General features: G+C 45.0%; 1 protein-coding gene across 2 annotated transcripts in view; it reads left to right on the top strand.

Annotated features, from left to right (window-relative positions):
- ano5a (anoctamin 5a) overlaps positions 1–22,460 on the top strand; it is a 190,768-nt gene that overhangs the window by 133,528 nt on the left and 34,780 nt on the right. For both annotated transcript variants that reach the window (XM_078549527.1, XM_078549526.1), the window contains 3 exons: positions 15,918–15,986; positions 17,971–18,255; positions 19,429–19,542. In XM_078549527.1, the coding sequence (XP_078405653.1) occupies positions 15,918–15,986; positions 17,971–18,255; positions 19,429–19,542 (468 nt within the window). The remainder of the gene's footprint in view (positions 1–15,917; positions 15,987–17,970; positions 18,256–19,428; positions 19,543–22,460) is intronic.

Here is a 22,460-nt window from a genome sequence, read left to right on the forward strand (position 1 = left end):
ATGTTTGCAAAGTACAATAATAATATATTTATGTCTCAATACACCATGCTTCAATGTAAATGGTTAATTTTATCACTCAAAATGATACAATAACTGCTACATCGCAGCAGTCATCTATCAGCATCTAATTATAACAGAACACAAAACACCAAACAACTTAATATTATAATTGAAGTATTTTCTCGGTAAGAACGCCCAAGGTATATTTGTTACATACACCATCTCTTCAAATGAATTGTATTCACCATCAATCAGATACTTATTTGAACTCCTTTATTTAACAGAGCAGCAGATATTTTGGAGGAGGACTAGTAGGAAAATAATATGAAACGTTTACTCAACATTAGACTGGAATCCATCAGGCGAGAGAAAACCCTGTATTTACCAATAATTTTTAAAACCAGAATGGATGCTGAAATACTGCCATTGCAGTTTTAATTGACGTTGTTTTGATCTAAATACAAACAAAGCCTAGCCCACAGCTGACCCTGGACCTCTTGTGTCATCCATTTCCCAATTGTTGACAGCTCCATGTCACAGTCTTTCGTGAGTTTTCATAAGACTGGATAGGAAGGGTTTGGTGTCAGAAGCTTTGATAGAATCATAGTTTCTTATAGCAAAGAAGGAGGACATTCATCCCTTCATCATGTCTGTGCTGACTCTTTGAAAGAGTTGTCCCATTTCCCATTCTTTCCCCATACCCCTGGGTACTTCTTTTCCTTTATATCCAATTCCCTTTTGCAAATTAGTACCAAATCAGTTTCCTAACAATTTGTTGCAAAAAATAATCGTAATCTCCCCTCTGCCAGTTATCTTAAATCTGTATCCTTTGGTTACCAATCCAACTGCCAATGGAAACAGTTTCTCCCTATTTACTGTTTCAAACACATCATAATTTTGAGCACCTATAATAGTATTTTTTTCTTTTTTCATGGGCTGGCACAAAAGTAAAACAGGAAAGTTGGCCAAACCATAGCTTATAAGGGAAATTAGAGATAGTATTAGATCCAAGGAAGAGGCTTACAAATTGGCTAAAAAAAAACAAGACCTGAGGATTGGGAGCAGTTTAGAATTCAGCAAAGGAGGACCAAGGGATTGATTAAGAAAGGGAAAATAGAGTCCAAGAGTAAGCTTGTGGGGAACATAAAAACTGACTGTAAAAGTTTCTATAGGTATGTGAAGAGAAAAGGTTTGGTGAAGACAAATGTAGGTCCCTTACAGTCAGAAACACGGGAATTTATAATGGGGAACAAAGGAATGGCTGATCAACTAAATACACACTTTTGTTCTGTCTTCACAAAGGATGACACAAATAACATCCCAGAAATGTTGGGGAACACAGGGTTTAGTGAGAGGGAGGAACTGAAAGAAATCAGTATTAGTAGGGAAATGGTGTTGGGGAAATTGATGGGATTGAAGGCCGATAAATCCCCAGGGCCTGATAATCTACATCCCAGAGTGCTTAAGGAAGTGGCCCTAGAAATAGTGGATGCATTGGTGGTCATCTTCCGAGATTCTACAGACTCTGGAACAGTTCCTACAGATTGTAGGGTAGCTAATGTAACCCCACTATTTAAAAAGGGAGGTAGAGAGAAAACAGGGAATTTTAGACCAGTCAGCCTGACGTCGGTAGTGGGGAAAATTCTAGAGTCCATTATAAAAGATTTAATAGCTGAGTACTTGGAAAACAATGGCAGATTCGGACAGAGTCAGCATGGATTTACGAAAGGAAAATCATGCTTGACAAATCTACTGGAATTTTTCAAGGATGTGACTGGTAGAGTTGATGAGGGGGAGCCAGTGGATGTGGTTTATTTATTTGGATTTTAAGAAGCCTTTCGACAAAGTCCCACATAAGAGATTAGCGTGTAAAATTAAAGCACATGGGATTGGGGTTAGTGTATTGAGATGGATAGAAAACTGGTTGGCAGACAGGAAACCAAGAGTAGGAATAAACGGGTCTTTTTCCAAATGGCAGGCAGTGACTAATTGGGTACCGCAGGAATCAGTACTGGGACCCCAGCTATTCACAATATATAGCAATGATTTAGATGAGGGAACTAAATGTAATATCTCCAAATTTGCAGATGGCACAAAGCTGGGTGAGAGGGTGGTCTATGAGGAGGACGCTTTAGTGTGATTTGGACAAGCTGAGTGAGTGGACAAATGCATGGCAGATGCAGTATAATGTGGATAAATGTGAGGTTATCCACTTTGGTAGCAAAAACAGGAAGACATTATTATCTGAATGGCCTTAAATTGAGAGAGGGGACCGCGCAACATGACCTGGGTGTCCTCTTACACCAGTCGCTGAAGGCAAGCATGCAGGTGCAGCAGGCGGTAAAGAAGGCAAATGGTATGTTGGCCTTCATAGCGATAGGATTCGAGTACAGGAGCGGGGATGTCTTGCTGCAATTATACAGGGCCTTGGTGAGACCACACCTGGAATATTGTGTGCAGTTTTGGTCTCCTTATCTGAGGAAGGATGTTCTTGCTATAGAGGGAGTGCAGCGAAGGTTTACCAGACTGATTCCTTGGATGGCGGGACTGACATATGAAGAGAGATTGAATCGATTTGGATTATATTCGCTGGAGTTCAGAAGAATGAGAGGGGTCTCATAGCAACTTATAAAATTCTAACAGGACTAGACAGGGTAGATGCAGGAAGGATGTTCCTGATGGTGGGGGAGTCCAGAACCAGGGGTCACAGTCTGAGGATATGGGATAGCCCATTTAGGACTGAGATGAGGAGAAATTTCTTTACCCAGAGAGTGGTGAGCCTGTGGAATTCGCTACCACAGAAAGTAGTTGAGACAAAAACATTGTATGTTTTCAAGAAGGAGTTAGATATAACTCTTGGGGTGAAAGGGATCAAAGGATATGGGGAGAAAGCAAGAGCAGGCTATTGAGTTGGATGATCAGCCATGATCATGATGAATGACAGAGCAGGCTCAAAGGGCCGAATGGCCTACTCCTGCTCCTATTTTCTATGTTTCTATGTTGGCATTGCTGGCAAGGCCAGCATTTGTTGGCCATTCCTCATTGTCCTTGAACTGAGTTGCTTGCTAGGCCATTTCATAGGACAATAGCATTTAGGAGCAGGAGAGGGCCTTTCAGCCCTTCGATTCTGCTCTGCTATTCAATAAGGTCATGGCTGATCTGATTGTGGTCTCAACTCTGCTTTCCTGTCTGCCCCTACCCCATAACCCTTTATTTCCTTGTCTATCAAAAATCTTTGGTAACTCTGCATTGAATAAATTTAATGACCCAGACTCCACTGCTCTCTGGGGAAGAGAATTCGACAGAATAATGACCCTTTGAAGGAAAAAAAAATTCTCCTCATCTCAGCCTTATTCTTAAACTGTGTCCCCTAGTTCTAGTCTCCCCCATGAGTGGAAACATCCTCCTGGTATCCACCCTATCAAGTCCCCTCAGGATCTTATGTTTCAATAAGATCATCTCTCATTCTTCTAAACTCCAATGGGTATAGACCTAATCCCCACAACTTTTCATCATAGAATAAGCCCTTCATCCCAGGAATAAGTCAAGTGAACCTTGTCTGTACTGCTTCTAATGCAATGATATCTCTTTCAAATAAGGAGACCAAAAAACGTACACAGTATTCCAGACGTATTCTCACCAATGCCCTGTAAAAATGCAGTAAAACATCACTACTTTTATATTCCATTCCCCTTGCAATAATTGGCCAGCCAGCATGAAATCGCCGTCGGTGCCCGATTGCGGGCAGTGGTTGGCTTCCCGACCACTCCCGGGCCTGCCTGCCAAGTCCGCCCGACCACCGTAAAATCCTGGCTGCGCACACACACAGAAACAGACACGCACACACACACACTCTCATAGGAGCTGTAATGTCTACATCTGTGTTTTTTTCCAGCACGCATGCTCATACAGCAGGAGACTAATCTTTCATTGCTGGTGATTCCAGGACAATGCAGGGAGGGTTGGAAAACTCTGGTTATGGCTGGTATTGCTGGGAGCTCCTTATGAAGTCATGCCCACTGGACACAGGCCCCATAGGCACGTGCAGTAATCTGTCCTGTCACCATCCATATACACACACCCATCCTGTGACACTGGATTACTGGCTGTTCCCAGCTGTGCTCCAATCCATTGTTTGAGTTACTACATTCCTGATTTTTAGGATTCCTTCGCAAGATCACATTGCATTGCTCTTGTGAAAAGCCTTCTCTTTGACTACGTGTTCAATGTCCCTCTGTAAATATCCTCCTTTCTCCTGTGTACTGTTCATCTTTCAGGCGTGCTAACATCTGAACCTTGGGAATTTTTAATACATTTAAGTAATTATACACATGCAAATTGTAACTGAGACGGGTCCTTTTTATGTCAAGAAAGTTTATGCAAATATTAGTTGTCAAAATCAGCCATTGGTAAAATGAAGATGGAAGTTGAGATCCTCCAGGCTGAATATGAGCTGTGGCTGATGCAAACAGTGGGAATTAGTTGAAAAGTGCATGCTATTTTGAGATCCTTACATACCAATATTTATTGCTGCGGTCAGCCAAAAATGACTCAACAAATGGTTTTAATTAGTACCTCGGTGAGCTGAGATACTGCACTTTGTGATATTGTAGTGCTGTGGAGCGTTCTGGGATTCTGCCACCTTGTGGTGATGCAGTACTGTCTGCACAGACTTGCTGGCTGCAGCGACGGGTGCAACAGTGTGCAAAAGGAAATGAGAACATCTCAAAACGAAAATCGAGTGGTGAACCGTGTAGGCACATGCAGTGGGTTCTGGTTATATACTCTGTTCATTGAAGAAATTGCTGAAAGGCTCAAGGCATTATAATAACAAATGATAGGACGTTTTTACCGGGCAAATTGTGATCTGGAATGCACTGCCTGAACAGGTAGCAAAAATAGCTCGAATACTAATCTTTAGAAATGGGAATTTCGAAAGTTAAATAGCTGAGGCAGAGAATATTGCAGGGCTATGGGGAAAGAGCAAGAGAGAGTGGGAGTTACTCGACAGCTCTTTCAAAAAGCACAATTGAGTGAATGGCCGGCTTCTGAGCTGTAAAGTTTGGTGATTCTAAATTAATATCATCCGCAGCCATTTGATTCTATGTGGTTAATAATGAGCTGGTCTTGCCGCACTGTTTACTCCCCTTCCTAGCTCTGTTCCACTAGAAATGAGCTCCACCGCTTTCTACATTGACTGATGCAATAAATGAAATCCAAAGCCTCGCTGTTACTGTGGTTAAAACTACATGATCTATATGTAAATAATGCTACTGGGCTGCTTGATCTTTTAATATTGTTTGGGAAATTCTCTGACCATTCTCACAGCTTAGAGTTGGGAAGCATTAACTGAACAATCCTGTAGCATATGCATGACTATGCAGTCAGATATTGCAGCGCTCCCCCAACAAACAATTACATCCTCACACACTTGTGCTTTTAGAAGAAAACTCACTCCCCACACCAGAAATATACTTTCTTTATATATATCTATGCCTGAGGTCATGAAAGGTGCTAAATAAATGCAAGTTTGCACTTTTTAAAAAATCTCTATCTAGATCATTTCAATATATGTTATCACATTATATTGTTATCCTCACCACCAGGTTGCCATAGTATACCTGGGTTAACAGGGAAGCTAGTTACCATGACAATCCGCAATGGCAGACTAAGTATCATGAAACGTCACATTTATTTTGCTGACTGAATTTGGAGCAGATTCTCAAGGTTTCCTTGACCTTAATTTTGATAATGTTAATTTTTTACTACTTTTTGTTCCCACCATGTCAGCCAAGACACAGGCAGGTCCCTTAAACTCAGGAGTTCACCAAAATAGTTGCGGCATCGTCCACCGGAAAGTCTTGAGTGTCTTTGGCTTGCTTTCTATCGGAACTTAGCTGTCACTCCCTGTGGGGAGAGACAGTCGGCCCGTTTGCTTGAGAGCAGGCAACAGTGTGTGAAAGGGCGCCCGCACACTCTTCGTGGCTGTAACGCAGTGTCTAACACCCCTAAGAAAGCTGACTTCAGGAAATACTTGGCTTTAAAATATTTCCTTCTGTTAAATGATTTGCATTTACGTTCTGACTTGCAGCCTTGCAAACAGAACAGAGGTTGTACTGCTTAGGGCTGTGTTTAGTGACAGCACAGGTTCCAGCCAGAATGGAGGTGATTAGGTAATTCCATTGAGACTAGTGTTTAAATAGACTTTGTTTGCTCATCTCACTGCTTTGGCTGATACAGTGCAGCTCATTGACTGACACACTGGTGTAAATACTCACTTCAATTTTTATTATCGGAGTGAGTTTTATTTGTACAGCATTGCTATCGTAAATGGTTTACTTGAGAGGATTGAATGCTCTATAGGAGTGAGTGGCGCCGATACCAAGCCTGTCACGCTTGATGGGTTTATAGGTAATGAAAAACTCTCCAAGACAGCAGGCAATCATCCCAGGCTTGATCTGGACCAGCTTAAAAGTTTTGCCAATTGTACACACCCAAGCACCTCATGTCATGAAGGCAAGTGCTGAAGGTGTCTGGCCTCTCCAAGGGTGGAACTTGACTTTTGGCCTTGCACATCCCTTCCAGGTGCAGTGTGCTGCTATTCTGCTTGCCTTTTGGCCACAAGAATCTACAGTAGATTAAAGCTGGCAGTGGGAATCCGATAACGTAGGTCTCGAGCCCACACAATGTCGGAATGGTGTACAAACCTGGCACTTGTGTGCCATAATGGAATGGGTTGGTTTTTTTTTATTTGTTCGTGGGATGTGAGCATCACTGGCTAGGCCAGTATTTATTTCCCACCCCTAATTACCCTCATTCAGAAGGCGTTTAAGAGTCAACCACATTGCTGTGGGTCTGTAGTCGCATGTAGGCCAGAACAGGTAAGGACGGCAGATTTCCTTCCCTAATAGAGTCATAGGGCAGAATTTTGCCCTTGGCGAGCCAGTTAAGGCCTGCCCAGCTTGAAATGTGAGCGGCAGCGCTGAGTGCTGCCTGTGCAAGGGTGGGAGGAGGGCAAGCGGGTCAAGCGCGAATTGTGCGCTTGCGCGTGAGTGAGCGCTTCATAATCTCCCTCAGGGAGATGAAGCGCTGTTTAAAAAAAAAAGAGAATGAAAATGAAATAAGCCATGTCCTGTGAACCAGATGGGGTTTTTTTTATAACAATCGACAATGGTTTCATGGTCATCATCAGACTCTTAATTACGGATTTTTATTGAATTCAAATCTGCCCTGGTAGAATTTGAACCCAGGTCCTCAGAGCATTAGCCTGGCTAATCTAGAATACGAATCCAGTGGCAATACCACTATGTCACCACCTCCCCAGTAAGTATTGATCACTGTGTGCAGACAAGATCCTGTCTGAAGTGTGTTATAAGATGCTGTGTGTAGTTTGGTAGTCTCATGAAAAGGTTCTGAGTCTTGTATGGCTTAACAGTTAAGTGTTTATTAACTACTAGTAAAGATATACATATATACAGTATAAGGCCTAAGCTAGGAACTGTCTCCATGCTTGCCTCTACACAGGTCTCTGTCCAGACCAGACCTCCCTCCAGACTCGCTTCATGTGTTCCCTTACATCACACGTGGGCGGTACTGAACCAAGTGCCATGTTAACCCTTTCCATGCCAGACCCTTATACTACAGAACGGTGTCCTGTCTACACCAGTTTGTGATACAGATGCTGTGACAAATGAGTCACAGAGCAGAATTTTGCCCTTGGCGGGCAGGCTCGGCTGGAGCTGTCGGGAAGCTGACCCGCCGCCCACGATCGGCAGCGGACTACAATTTCACGCTGACGGGCCAGTTAAGGCCTGCCCAGCGTGGAATGTGAGCGGCAGCGCTGAGCGCTGCCTGTGCAGGGGTGGGGGGAGGAGGGCGAGCGGGTCGAGCGTGAATTTTGCGCTTGCGCACGAGCGAGCGCTTCATAATCTCCCTCAGGGAGATGAAGCGCTGTTTAAAAAAAAAAGAGAATGAGAATGAAATAAGCCATGTCCTGTCATGTGACTGTCACATGAGTAGGGACATGTTTTTAAATCAATTTTAAAACTTCTATTTTATCTTTATTTGCTTTTGGAAACCTCACCCCACCCGTGTTTGAGATTTTTGAAAAGCTGCAAAGGCAGCTTGGCCTTTTTGGCCAACCGAACTGATTATTTAATGAACTTTAACTGGCCTTTTAATTGTCAGCGGGCGCACTGGCGCGCACTGGCTGACCGAACTATTGCACGCTCGGCCGACGTCAACACGCGTCATTTCACACTTGAGCAGGTTGGGCACATGCCCGCCCGCTGAGCGACAATTTCTGCCCATAGAGTTGTACAGCACAGAAACAGGCCCTTCAGCCCATTGTGTCCGTGCCGACCATCAAGCACCTATCTATTCTAATCCCATTTTCCAGCAATTGGCCTGTAGCCCTGTATGCTATGGCATTTCAAGTGCACATCTAAATACTTTTTAAATGTTGTGAGGGTTCCTGCCTCTACCACCCCCTCAGGCAGTGTGTTCCAGATTCCAACCACCCTCTGGGTGAAAAGATTATTCCTCAAATCCCCTTTAAACCTCCTGCCCCTTACCTTAAATCTATGCCACCTAGTTATTGACAGCTCCGCTAAGGGGAAAGGTTTCTTCCTACCTACCCTATCAATTCCTCTCATAATTTTAAATACTTCTATCAGGACCCCTCTCAGTCTTCTCTGTTCTAAGGAAAACAACCCTAGCCCATCCAGTCTCTCTTCATAGCTGAAACACTCTAGCCCAGGCAACATCCTGGTAAATCTCCACCGCACCCTCTCCAGTGCAATCACATCCTTCCTATCGTGTGGCGACCAGGACTGTACACAGTACTCTAGCTGTGGCTTGACTAGCATTTTATAAAGCTCCAACATAACCTCCCTGCTCTTATATTCTATGCCTCGGCTAATAAAGGCAAGTATCCCATATACTTTCTTAACCAACTTATCTACCTGTGCTGCTGCCTTCAGGGATCTATGGACATGTATACCAAGGTCCGTCTGATCCTCTGTACATCCGAGGGTCCTACCATTCATTGTGTATTCCTTTGCCGTGTTAGTCCTCCCAAAATGCATCGCCTCACACTTCTCAGGATTAAATTCCATTTTCCACTGCTCTGTCCATCTTACCAGCCCATCGATATCGTCCCTGCAATCTAAGGCTTTCCTCCTCACTATTTACGACGCCACCAATTTTCGTGTCATCTGTGAACTTACTGATCCTACCTCCTATATTCACGTCTAAGCCATTAATGTTCTTTGTTATTTAAGGCGTGGTCTTAGTTAGAGTCATGGGCCAGGATTTTCCCCTCGGTGATTTGGGGGCGGGGCCCGCTCGCCGAGGGGAAAATGACATGGGATGACGTCAGGAGGAATCCCCAACATCATCCCGGGCCATTTAAATTTTTAGGAAGGCGGGCGGACAGCAAAATCATTGTCACATGAGGGAGACGTGTTAATAATTTTAAAATGTCTCTATTTTTAAAGTTTTTTCCAATGTCCCTATTCTCCCTGAGACAGGACTTTGCCTCAGGGAGCAGTGCGCTCTCCATTGCGCGCATGTTCGAAAGAGCGCACTTTGACAGCTGGGGAATCCCTTCCCCCCCCGGAACAGGAAGTGCATAGCGCTTCCCGTCGGGGATGCCGCTGGGTGGGCCTTAATTGGCTCGCCCACTCAAAATGGCGGCGGGCCCCGTTTCAGTGGGTCCGGTGGGGCCCTCCCGCCATCCAAGGGCAAAATTCTGCCCATGAACTCTGATTGAATGTGTTCTTACAGGGTTCAGTACAGGTCCTGGCACCCCAACCACCTCAACCAAACAGCCTTTGTCAAAGCTCAAGTATTTTTACAACTAACTGTTCCATGTAAAAGATACCATTTTGTTTTAAAACTTCTATGATTCTTTACCACCCAGTTTCCTCCAGTTTTGCTCTGGGAGATTAATCTTTAATTCCTGGAGACTCGTGGACAATCTTGGAGTAGGGTTTCCAACCTTCCAGGATTGGCCTGGAGTCTCCAGGAATGGGAGATCAACCTCCAGGATTATGCTGTGTGCAATCCTAGAGAAAAATCATTGGGACATTAAAACATTTTTTTTTTTGTCATTTTCTTTGAGCTTTTCTCTTTACCAGGTATAAAAATATTGAAAATGGGAGAAAAAGACTGCTTGGTTGACAGTCAATCATCATCCAATTGGGCAATGAGTATCTTTGCTTCCCAATTGGCGTCGGAAGACAGTGCCTCATGAGGATGGAGGTAAAAATGCTGGAATACCTCAGCAGGCCTGGCACCATCTGTGGAGAGAGATACAAAGTTAATGTTTCGAGTCCGGATGACTCTTCAGAGTCATATGGACTTGAAACATTAACTCGGCCTCCTCTGAGGTCCCCAGCATCACAGATGTGAGCCTTCAGCCAATTCACTTCACTCCACGTGATATCAAGAAACGGCTGAAGGCACTGGATACTGCAAAGGCTATAGGGCCTAATAATATTCTGGCAATAGTACTGAAGACTTGTGATCCAGAACTTGCCACATCCCTAGTCAAACTGTTCCAGTACAGCTACAACACTGACATCTACCCAGTATGTGGAAGATTGCCCAGGTATGTCCTGTACACAAAAAGCAGAACAAATCCAACCCAGCCAATTACTGCCCCATCAGTCTACTTTCGGCCATCAGTAAAGTAATGGAAGGGGTCATCAACAATGCTATCAAGGGGCACTTGCTTAGCAATAACCTGCTAACTGATGCCCAATCTGGGTTCCGCCAGGGCCACTCAGCTCCTGACCTCATTACAGCCTTGGTTCAAACATGGACAAAAGAGCTGAGCTCCTGAAGTGAGGTGAGAGGGACTGCCCTTGACACCAAGGGTGCATTTGACCGAGTGTGGCATTAAGGAGCCCTAGCAAAACTGGAGTCAATGGGAATCAGGGGGAAAATTCTCCACCAGTTGGAGTCATACCTAGCACAAAGGAAGATGGTTGTGGTTGTTGGAGGTCAGTCATCTCAGCTCCAGGACATCACTGCAGGAGTTCCTCAGGGTAGTGTCCTCGGCCCAACCATCTCCAGCTGCATCATCAATGACCTTCCTTCCGTCATAATGCCAGAAGTGGGAATGTTCGCTGATGATTGCACAACGTTCAGCACCATTTGCAACTCCTCAGATACTGAAGCAGTCCATGTCCAAATGCAGCAAGACCTGGACAATATCCAGGCTTGGGCTGACAAGTGGCAAGTAACATTCGTGCCACACAAGTGCCAGGCAGTGACCTCCAACAAGAGAAAATCTAACCATTGCCCCTTTGCCCCTTGATATTCAATGGCATTACCATCACTGAACCCCCCCCCCCCCCCCCGCCTGACCCATTATCAACATCCTGTGGGTTACAATTGACAAGAAACTGAACTGGACTAGCCATATAAATACTATGGCTACAAGAGGAGGTCTGAGGCTAAGAATCCTGTGATGAGTAACTCACCCCCTGACTCCCCAAAGCCTGTCCACCACCTACAGGTACAAGTCAGCAGTGTGATGGAATACTCCCCACTTGCCTGGATGAGTGCAGCTCCCACAACACTCAAGAAGCTTGACACTGTCCAGGACAAAGCAGCCCATTTGATTTGCACCACATCCAGAAACATTCACTCCCTCCACCACCGACGCACAGTAGCAGCAGTGTGTACCATCTACAAGATGCACTGCAGGAATTCACCAAGGCTCCTTCGACAGCACCTTACAAACCCACGACAACTATCATCTAGAAGGACAAGAGCAGCAGATAGATGGGAACACCACCACCTGGAAGTTTCCCTCCAAGTCAGTCACCATCCTGACTTGGAAATATATCGCCGTTCCTTCACTGTCGTTGGGTCAAAATCCTGGGACTCCCTTCCTAACAGCATTGTGGGTGTACCTACACCACATGGAATGCAGTGGTTCAAGAAGGCAGCTCACCACCACCTTCTCAAGGGCAACTAGGGATGGGCAATAAATGCTGGCCCAGTCAGCGACACCCACATCTCATGAATGAATGAAAAAAAAACCCTATTCTGGAAGGAAGGCCACGCTACTCTCCACAGAGACTGGACACAAAGTGACTCCATAAAGATAATTCATATGGAAGAATTCCTTGAATAGTAAAATGGGGAATCATTTGTAAATGGCATTGTTTTAGTCAGCCTGTGGGGAGTGTCTGGGATAATTGAGTCTAGGGTTTTCTCACAAGCTCCAGGCCACTGACGTCAGGGCCATATGGGCTATTTACCCAAAGACAACTTCCTAATTGGCCTCCTCCACACTTGCTGTCCTCTTAATGGACGGTGGGCAGCCTCCCGGTGCTGTCAGCCCAATCAGAAGGCCGGAGCTTTTCTGTCCTCAGCAGCCCCACTAGGAGAGGTGGACGCAGCTGAGGCAGGTTGGTATTGCGAGGGTGGTTCAACACGGAGACACCCTGGAGTGGTAAAAATAAAAAAAATTATTTGGGGGGGGAGAGGAGATAGACTCTCGATTTGGGGAAGAAGCCCCTCCGCTTGTATCGTTGAGGCCGCAAGGGCATCCTTTGATGCCTCCGGACCCCTCTTTGGGGGTCTTTGGCCCAGCTCCAATGGGTCCCCGGACTGCCACTGGGAGATTGCCTCCAATGATCAGGTGGTGGGAGGCCGCTCCACCACTGGCAAAATGTGGCCAGACCAGAAAATCGTCCCTAATTGGGGCTTTAAGCAGTTAAGTTTACAGCCTGCCTCTGTCATGCGAGCAGCCGATTTGCATTCCTGCCCTCCCCTGGGAAAGCTGCTCACTGGCAGGAATGTGCTGGGGAGCCGTCCCAACCTGCCTCTCCCACTATTTTCCGGCAACCCACCTTCAAGCCCGTCACCGTGGGGGAATGTTTTATCCAAAGTGCTTTCCATGAGTACTTTCCCTTTGAGGTGCAGTCCTTCTGTGGGGGAAGTATTTTAAAGCCAAGTGCTTCCTATTGTTCGAATCAAGTTATTGAAGAAGCTTTGAATTGTACGTTTGGTGCCTGCCTGCCTGCCTGCCTTGTTTATGAGCCCATTCACTTATTCCCACTGCCTTGGCATGGTTGGTGACTCCTCTGAAAGATTTTCGAGTCTCGTCTGGGTTAAGTTTCTCTCCCTCTTGCCAGTTTTTCCCCTCCCGCTCCTTCCCTTTACTCAAGGGATTGAGCTGCTGCTGTGAGACTGTTAGGAAATCAGCTTCACGTATCAGTCCATTGGCAGGCTGTTCATCTACGTGGGCATCATAACCGGATTGGACCCTGTCCTCTCCTACCCGTGCGTGCTATTTAACATGTGTTGCAAGACAGCGTGTGAAATCGTAGCTCATTTTTTTTCCACCTTAACTCAGGTCACTGAGGCCAATTGCAGAGCCCAGTCAGAGGGCCAGAGCTTTTTCCACCCCCTGCAGCCCCACCAGGACGCTGCTGAGGCAGGTAGGACTGCGAGGGTGCCTCAACATGGCGGGGGGTGGGGGAAGGAGGTAGAGCCTCAGCTCAGGGTCACAGCCCCTCGACTTGTATCGTTGAGGCCGCGTTGGCATCCTCTGATGCTGGTGGAGCCCTCCCTGGGGAAGGCACCTCCAGCTCCAGTGGGTCCCCGGACTGCCGCAGAGCAAGTGACTGAGCTCAGCAGCAAGTCGACAAGGCAAGCATGGCACCGAACATTCGATTTAAAACTTCTTCCATAGCATGAATCGAGCAATGGGAAATATTTGGCTTGAAAATACTTCCACTGCAGAAGGACTGCACCTCAAAGGATAAGTACTCGTGCAAAGTACTTTGGGCAGAGTTTTCCCTTCTACCACCTCAGTAGAGATGACGTAATCTTTTACAGGAGGTCTTGTGGCACAGAGGGTAGTGTCCCTGCCTTGGAGCCAGAAGCTCCTGGTTCGAGTCTCAACCCAGGACCTAATGGCCCAGGAAGGTGCCAAACAGGTTGAGTATCAACCTGCAAATCCTTCCAACACACACCAATGGCAGGTGGGAAAAGCAAAGAGATTCCTGGTCACCCATGTGATAGAAAGAATGTTGGAGCCTCTACCATCACTATCCAAAGCTCCAGAATACAGCATGCATGTAAAAAGTGCATGTTACCGTAGCAACTCAGACTCCTTGAGTGAACTGTAACACTCCACCACCATCTTACATAAAGTAGACCTCTGTAATCAGCATGGCTTATATACTTACAGAATAAACTCACTGGAGAGGGTGTTTGTTATCAATCCAGGTTAAATTAATTACTGGCGAAGTACTAGGTTAAGGAATTGATGTACACAGGGTTCACCAGTCTGAGTTGCAGAGCAGTGGTCCAGTTTATCCGTGATGTTCATTGAGTCTGTCTCTCCAGCCACTGTAAATTACCCAAACTGCACCAGGGCATGGCACTGGAATCAAGTTGCCATTTCTCTGAATGAGTGAGAGGTTCCTTGAGAGGACCTTACCTTCCACTGACGAACTAAGTTTCTAGAAAGTTGACATCAAGGATGCCTTTTAATGTGCAATGACATTTTCCCGAGTCACTAAAACGTTATGACGAAAGTTGTACTGTGATGCATACCAGCAGTGAAGTGCCATCTACTGGCAGATGAGGAATAATGCAGCTGGAGGGAGAGAAAATGTTCTGTCTGGCAATTATTTTAAACTGCTTCATACCCACATTTTAATAAGTCAGAGAGGAGTTTAGTGCAGGCTGTGTAAGTGTTTGCGTTGTGTGATTGAATATTTCAACATTACTGATGCTTCAGATACAGATATTTCTGCCATATTTCTGTTCCTCGTAATGATCAAGAATTTTCTCAACATGGAAATCAAACAAGAACAGGATAAAAACATAAGACACAGGAGTAGGCCAGACAATCCCTTGAGCCGACTCCGCTATTCAGTGATAACAGGCTGATCTTTGACCTCAATGTCACTTTTCTGCTCAATCTCCTTACCCTCTGATTCCTCAGAGTGCAAAAATCTATCCATCTCGGTCTTAAATATACTTAACAATGAGTATCCATGGCCTTCTGAGATAGAGATTTCCAAAGATTCACAACCCTCTGACCCTTATTGTACTTCCACCCCCTTTCAATTAAAAAGAACATAAAATTTGCCTTCCTAATTGCTTGTTGTACCAGCACACTGCCTTCTGTGTTTTGTGCACTAGAATACCCAAATCGAATGGCTATCTAATGGATGTCAGCTCATGAGCTTGTTTCAAAGGCTTGATTTGTAAAAGGAAGGCTAAATGTGAGTTTTCTTGTTTGAAGGCCTCTGGACTGTGCAGCAATTTGTAGCACCACCTTTTTTAAAAAAAAAAGGTGATTATCACAGAATCTGATAGCACAGGAAGATGCCATTCAGCCCATCATGACTCTGCCAGTTCTTTGCAAAAAGTTGTCCAATTACTCCCGTTCTCCTGTCCTTTCTCCATGGGCCTGCAATTTTTCCCTTCTCAAGTATTTACCCAATCCCCTGTTGAAAGTTATAATCTACTTCAGGCATCCATTTCACGTCATAACAACATGCTGAATTGTTTGCCCTTCTGGCTGGAGATCTTCTATGTTGTTTGGCAAGGCTGAGTATGGCAGCAAGGTCAAAGAGTCATTGCTTGGCCCACTGGCTGATAAACCCAATATGCCAAGTACTGCAGCCAATTGGCATTTTCAATCCAGATGGATTGAAAAGTGACACTACGTCTGATGCTACACCTGGAGGAGAGTGGAAGTACATCTAGCACCAAGGGTTACCACTGACAGATCACTCTCCATGTAACTTTGTGCGCTAATTGACTTGAGACATCTGCGTAGGATATAGGTAACCTTTTCAATTGGGGTCACAAATCCAGCTCCTTTGCTGAAGATGCCAGTGAATGATGTTCTTTGTGTTAAATTCCTCTTTTTTCAGGAAAGAAGAAAAGAGTTTGAAATAAATCTGCTGAAGACAGGCCTTGAACTGGAAACTGAAAGTAAAGATGTAAGTGAAGATCACTTTGAATCCATTGCTCAACCATTAGCAGCCGTCTAGGCCCAAAGTTCAGGAACTCCCTTCCCTCTTTGACACTCCACCTCTCCTCCTTTCAGACGCTGGTTAAAATCTCCCTCAATCTCCTTTATCTTGGTGCCACTTTTGTCAAATTCCACACCCATGAGGTGCAAATGGGACATTTTGCTAAATTGAAAGCAATATTTAAATGTTGCTTGTTATTGTTGTTCACTATTTATAGAATAGCCATAAACATGCTAGCTAGAAATTGTGTCAGAGTTGCGCTGCTCCACTGGAAGTAATTTAACCAGAAGTGCAGTGGATTCCCCAGTGAAGCACACGAATGGGGTTCATGTTGCACTTCTTACATAGCAGGGGCATCTTAGGATTTGTGAATGGATGAAATTTTAGTCCCTGGCTCCTTAACTGAACACACAGTATGGGACATGGAATGTGACATGTTGTACTACCTGTGCTTTTAAATACAGAGAAAGAGTTCAGTGGATGTGGGTACATCTAAATTTTAAGTGCTTTATCTCAAATACATCTAACCCACTGCTTTACTTGGCCTGATCTATCAATGCATTCTGGTCAGGTGTATGCATGAGACCGAGATTATCTTGGAGCAGATCTTCAATGAAATGAAATCTAGGAGAGGCAGGTAGGGATAATGCTGCAGTGTTTCACAGCTGATTAGGAAGTCTGAGTTTGGATCCCAGGGAGTGTGCCTGAATGAAAAGACCTGAGACACAATTGATATTGATCCTCATCAAGCCCGTGAGCTATAGAAAGCAACAGGCAGCTACATCAAAGATAGAGCCATTGATAGCACAGCATTTGGCCCTGAGGTAAATGAAGAAGGCGATTGGAGGTTGGGGGATGGCCATTGGGATGTCATGTCATCAAGTCAGGAGACAGTGGTGACTGTGAGGAGATGGTAGCTCCCTTTAGGGCATTAGAAGTTTTACTGAACCAATACCTGGATTGGACTGGTTGTCTTATGAGGAAAGATTGGACAGGCAAGGCTTTTGTCCATTGGAGTTTAGAAGAGTAAGAGGCGACTTGATTGAAACAGGGTCCTGAGGGACCTTGACAGGATGGATGTGGAGAGGATGTTTCCTCTTGTGGGCGAATCTAGTACTCGGGGCCACTGTTTTAAAAACAAGAGGTCACCCATTTGGGACAGAGAGGAGGAGAATTGTTTTTCTCTCAGGCTTTAAGTCTTTGGAATTTTCTTGAGGGTTGTAAGTCTTTGGAATTCTCTTCCTCAAAAGCAGTGGAAGCAGAGTCTTGAATATTTTTAAGGCAGAGGTAGATAAATTCTTGATAAGCAAGGAGGTGAAAGGTTATCGGGCATAGGCGGGAATGTGGAGTTGAGGTAACAATCAAATCAGCCAGGACCTTATTGAATGGCAGAACCTTTTTGAAGGGTCAAGTGGTCCACTCCTCCTAATGCGTACATTTGTATAAACCAGTCACCCAGTGAGGTCTTTGACATGCATTAGGCCCCTTATTTGTACAGCACAAGGTGCATCATGTTGGGCACATCATTGTGTTTTTAGCTTTCACCAAAGTATTTCTGGCTTGTGATGAGCACGTGCTTCCTGTGCATAGGAGGTAGTTCAACAATTGTAAACCGGGCATTGTGCAGCAGAAATTAGAGGTCTCAGTGCTCAGGCTCCACCGGAGGGTGCAATGCAGCATTTGCCCTGAATTGCACATGTAGGGAATGGAAAATTCACCCAGAATTAAATTATACTACCTGCATTATGGCCAGATAGCAAGCTTGACATAGGGACATGGGAAAAGCAGCCGACTGTTAAACCCCTTGAGCCTGTTTCACCAGAGGTCAATAAAGCTGGCTCAATTCTGGATGCTCTCGTCTTCCTGGTTAATGATCATTTTGGGGGAGGGGGATATGAAACTTAACTGCAGTGTAATGCTACAAACTAAGATGAGATATGTGTATTTCCAGGATTCAGATGATGGTAAAACTTACTTTACGAAGATTCATGCTCCTTGGGATGTCCTGGCCACATATGCAGAGGTTATGCACATTAAAGTGCCCATTAAAGAAAATGATATTCCACAAGCAAGGGAAAACCCATTTGGCTGGCTGATAAACCCGTTTCGCCTGAATACAACAATAATAAACCCAGAACCAGACTACTTTACAGCACCTTTCAGTAAACAGCGGCAGGAGCTCTTTCCCATTGATAATCCAGAGACCTTTTTCTCACCCTCTACCCGCAACAGAATTGTAAGTATGGCCGAGTTTAAACCCTTTGCTATTATGTACAGGCTTAGACCGTAGCGCACTGAGTATTCTTTAGCATCATAACATTTCCTGGAACAGGACATTGGCCAGGATTTTCCCGTCGGCGATTTGGGGGCGGGGCCCGCTCGCCAACAGGAAAATGACGTGGGATGATGTCGGGAGGAACCCCCGACATCATCCCGGTCCATTTAAATTTTTAGGAAGGCGGCTGGACAGCGAAATCAGCCCGCTGACCTGTCAATGGCCAATTGAGGCCATTGACAGGATCATTAAGCTCATTGAAAGACCTGCCTGTCCAACCTTAAGGCTGGCGGGCAGGACAGGAGCCCCAGCGGGCTTCTGAAAAAACATGAAACCTCATCCACTGGCGGGATGAGGTTTCATCTCAGTTTTTAAAAAGTTTATTAAAGTTTCACTCATATTTATTAACATGTCCCATCTCGTGTGACAGTCTCACATGAGGGGGACATGTTAATAATGTTTTTGTTTCTCTATTTTTGCAGTTTTTTAAACATTCAGCGCTCTCCCTGAGACAGCACTTAGTGTCAGGGAGCAGTGCACGAAAGAGCGCACTTTGACAGATGGGGAATCCCTCCCACTCCCCCCTGCACAGGAAGCGCTTCCTGTCGGGCAGGCCGCCCACTTAAAATGGCGGCCGGCCCCATTTCGGTGGCGGAGTTCAGCCGCCCGCCCACCGCCAAGCTGGTGGGGCCCACATGCCCATCAAGGTCAAAATTCTGGCCTTTGCTTCTGTTTTGGTGAGCCTCTCTTTGTTTCACTGATCTGTTCTGTTTGCACAAAATGTAAACCACAGCATCTGTGGGGAAGCAGAGGATAGAAGACCAGAAGCGTAGATTAATCTTTAACTGCAGGTGCTGCCTGATCTCATGAATATTTTCAGGTTGCCTTTTTTTAAAACAGGCTGCTTGAATTCTGCGATGAAGTGCTTTATAAATATGAATCATTTTGTTCCTTTGAATGTTGGAGCACTAGATTTTAATAAGGGCTTCATCAGTTGTACAGGCTTTTTTTTAAAGTTTTCCCCTAAATTGTAAATGTTTTTGTGAGTTTCTAATCCCCTCTCCTGTGCTGTATGTAGAAAGTGTGCTGCACACTTATTCACATAATATTCCTCTCTCTCAATTCTTACTCCAGGTGTATTACATTCTTTCTCGATGCAAGTATGCAACAGAAGATGGAAAGAGGAAATTTGGGATTAAGAGGTTGCTCAACAATGGCACGTACACTGCTGCTTTTCCACTTCACGATGTAGGTATTCTGTTCAGTCTAAATCAGATTATTGGTGTTTGAGCTCTTAGGTGGTTTCCAGTGATTTAAAAATATGTCTCATGTTGCATGTCTTTGCAATAAAATGTATCCTCTGTGGTTCAGTCCTATACCTAATATTGAGGGTGTAAGACCCTGGTGCACTGCACATGTGCATGAACACTTTGATGTTCTGCTACCCTCACCTTAGTCTCAAATATCCACACGTTCCTGGGGGATGTTACCAGCTATTGTTAGTCAGCCCTCTCCCCGCGTAAGCAGATTCTTCCTGAAAATGGAAGTGCTGATGAGCAGAGTGCACGTTGACTAACTAAGGAAGGGAGAGGGTGTTAGGGGTGACTGAGGAGTGGACTAGCATGCTGCGGGGGGAATGCTCCCTTTGGTATGCTGAAAGGGGAGGCTCCTACTTGTTCTTTTGCTTTTGTATTCGCCACCTCCGCTCCCCGCACCCAATGTTCAAACTTTTGTGTCAACTTATTTGATCCAGGAGCAGAAATGTAGTTTTTGTGTCAGTAATATAAATATCTACTCTAATGATTCACAGTTTTGGAGTGGGTTTTTGTATCCTTTCAGCCAATGACATCTCCACAAGCATGGAGCACATTAGTTGAATGACACTGAAATATGTAAATAACAATTTTTTTTTTTAAGCTGCAAAGGACTTTTCTCCCTGCTGTTCCTGATTAAGAAGGCAGGCAGCGAGACTTGTTCAGTGAGACCTTGGCAACCTTTAACGCAGCCCCATTCATCATGGTGCTGTGGGTTGGCTCAACTCTCTGACTTAACAGGGGAAATGTTTTTGCTGTGTTCTTGGAGCATGTTCAGCATCACCACATAGAGGTTTTATAGCTGGCCAAAATGGGAGGTTATCTGTATTCTGCTACACCCAGTTCCCGTGCCACCGAAAATATTAACATTGATTTCCAGCCAGTCACCACTTTCAAAGTGATATTTGATGTTTGCTTTTGAAGTCAGACGTGTTTACCTGGAGTTTTGAGACCTTGTGCATCAACAAAAAAAAGCTTTCATATGACAGTCGAGCTTTGCTAGGATCAGGCTACTCTATTTGAACCACTCTGCTCCAGTTAGCCTGTTCCCTTCACCTGGATCTTTCATTATCACATTAAGGCTGGCTCCCTGTCATCAAGCTGTGGTAATATATACCGTAACTAGAATGCTTTGAAAGACTAAAGTGGGTAACATGGTGGTTTGACAAAAGCACAGGTATTGAATTGGGCCCACAGACGGAGGGAGGTGAGCTGAAGAATTCTTCACTGTCTCACCATTATGCATGGCTCATGTGCAATTCAGCTTACTTGAGCTTAGTCACATGTCTGAATCTCCAAGCCAAGCCACAGAGGAATCTATTCCATCCCTGTGGATTTAGAGAACTGAAATATTGCCCTGTGTATCAGACTCAGTAAAGTTAGCTCAAGTCTGCACTAGCGTCTGACAATTTTAACACATTGCTACACTTTTACTCACATATGGGAGTGTCATCTTTTCCTTGGGTTCTCTGCCCAAGGATAGGTCCTTCGCGATTATTCATCCAACCATGCCAGAATGCCCGTGATTTTTACTACAGGTAGGGCAAGGAGGCAGGCCCCAGCCTACCTCAGCTGGAATGGGGATCATCGGCTGTTGGCATTAATCTGATCCATGTGCTAGCCGTCTAGCCAACTGAACTGTCCAGCACCTCCTCCCCCGACCACCACACCCCCTGCTGGAGTGTACAGCAATGTAAATAGCTCTGTAAAACTGTCCCAAATCATTGTCCCGCCTCCAGCTATAACATATCAGCCAAAATTCAGATAAGGAAACTCAAACAGAGCTTTGAGAGATTTTTTTTAAAAATTCACCCCTGGGATATGGATACCACTAGTAACACCAGCATTTATTGTCTATCCCTTATTGCCCTTGAGAAGATGGCGGTGAGCCACGGCCTTGAACCACTGTGGTGAAAGTAGTCCCACCGCGTTGTTAGGTAGGGAGTTTCAGTGCTTTGACCCAGTGATAACAAAGTGACAACAATACATTTCCAAGTCAAGGTGGTGTGTGGCTTGGAGGGGATCTTGCAGATGGTGGTGTTCCCCTGCACCTGCTGTGCGTTTCCTTCTAGGAGGTAGAGGTGGCGGGTTTAGGAGATGGTACCGAAGAAGCCTTAGCTCAGTTGTATTCAGGAAAACACTTCTATGCCTTCAATGTGCTGCTGCTGCTTATTCTGACTGTAAGTGCAGTATCTGCAAAAATCTGATTTCTGCATCCAGTTGCTTAATGTAGAAGAAGTGACCAGCTCTCAGAAAGTCCACACACAGCTATATTAATTCAGCCATACTCTTCATCCTAAACACTTTTAATCTTATACACCACAAAGGGCCTTCAAATCTATGCAAACAGCAAGCTGTACGTGGTAAATTAATTGTCAAGCTGATGATATTGTTGCAAAGTAACTTCCAACTATTAACTGACATGTATGTGTGGTGGTGATACACACTTTGGAGGAGAGCAGGGTCCAGCTAACTGTAAACAATGTAACCAATCAGGCATGAATAAAGTAGCATCATTTAGTGCATTTTATTCGTATTAGAATCTTAAGTTATAGCAAGGACTTGGGAGTTCCACCTTTCATCTGGTCAGATGATTTTAGACTTGGGGCACCACTTGCTGCCCTTATATCATTTCAGATGGCAGATACCACTTGTGCCCAGTTCACTTCAGTTCAGATTTTGCCTGTGGAAGATAAATATGGCAACCAGTAGCGAACGCTGAGATTACCTATCGATCTGCGTCAATTCGGAATTCTAATTTGGGCGAGCTCTTTCAAAAATGTTAACTCGCGAATAGTGTTGCTGCTGTGCCAGATTCGTGCACTGAATTGAAATTTGTTAAGTGAATGGGTG

The sequence above is a fragment of the Cetorhinus maximus genome, chromosome 9, assembly GCF_964194155.1.
Source record: "Cetorhinus maximus chromosome 9, sCetMax3.hap1.1, whole genome shotgun sequence".
In the NCBI taxonomy this organism is placed as follows: Eukaryota; Metazoa; Chordata; class Chondrichthyes; order Lamniformes; family Cetorhinidae; genus Cetorhinus; species Cetorhinus maximus.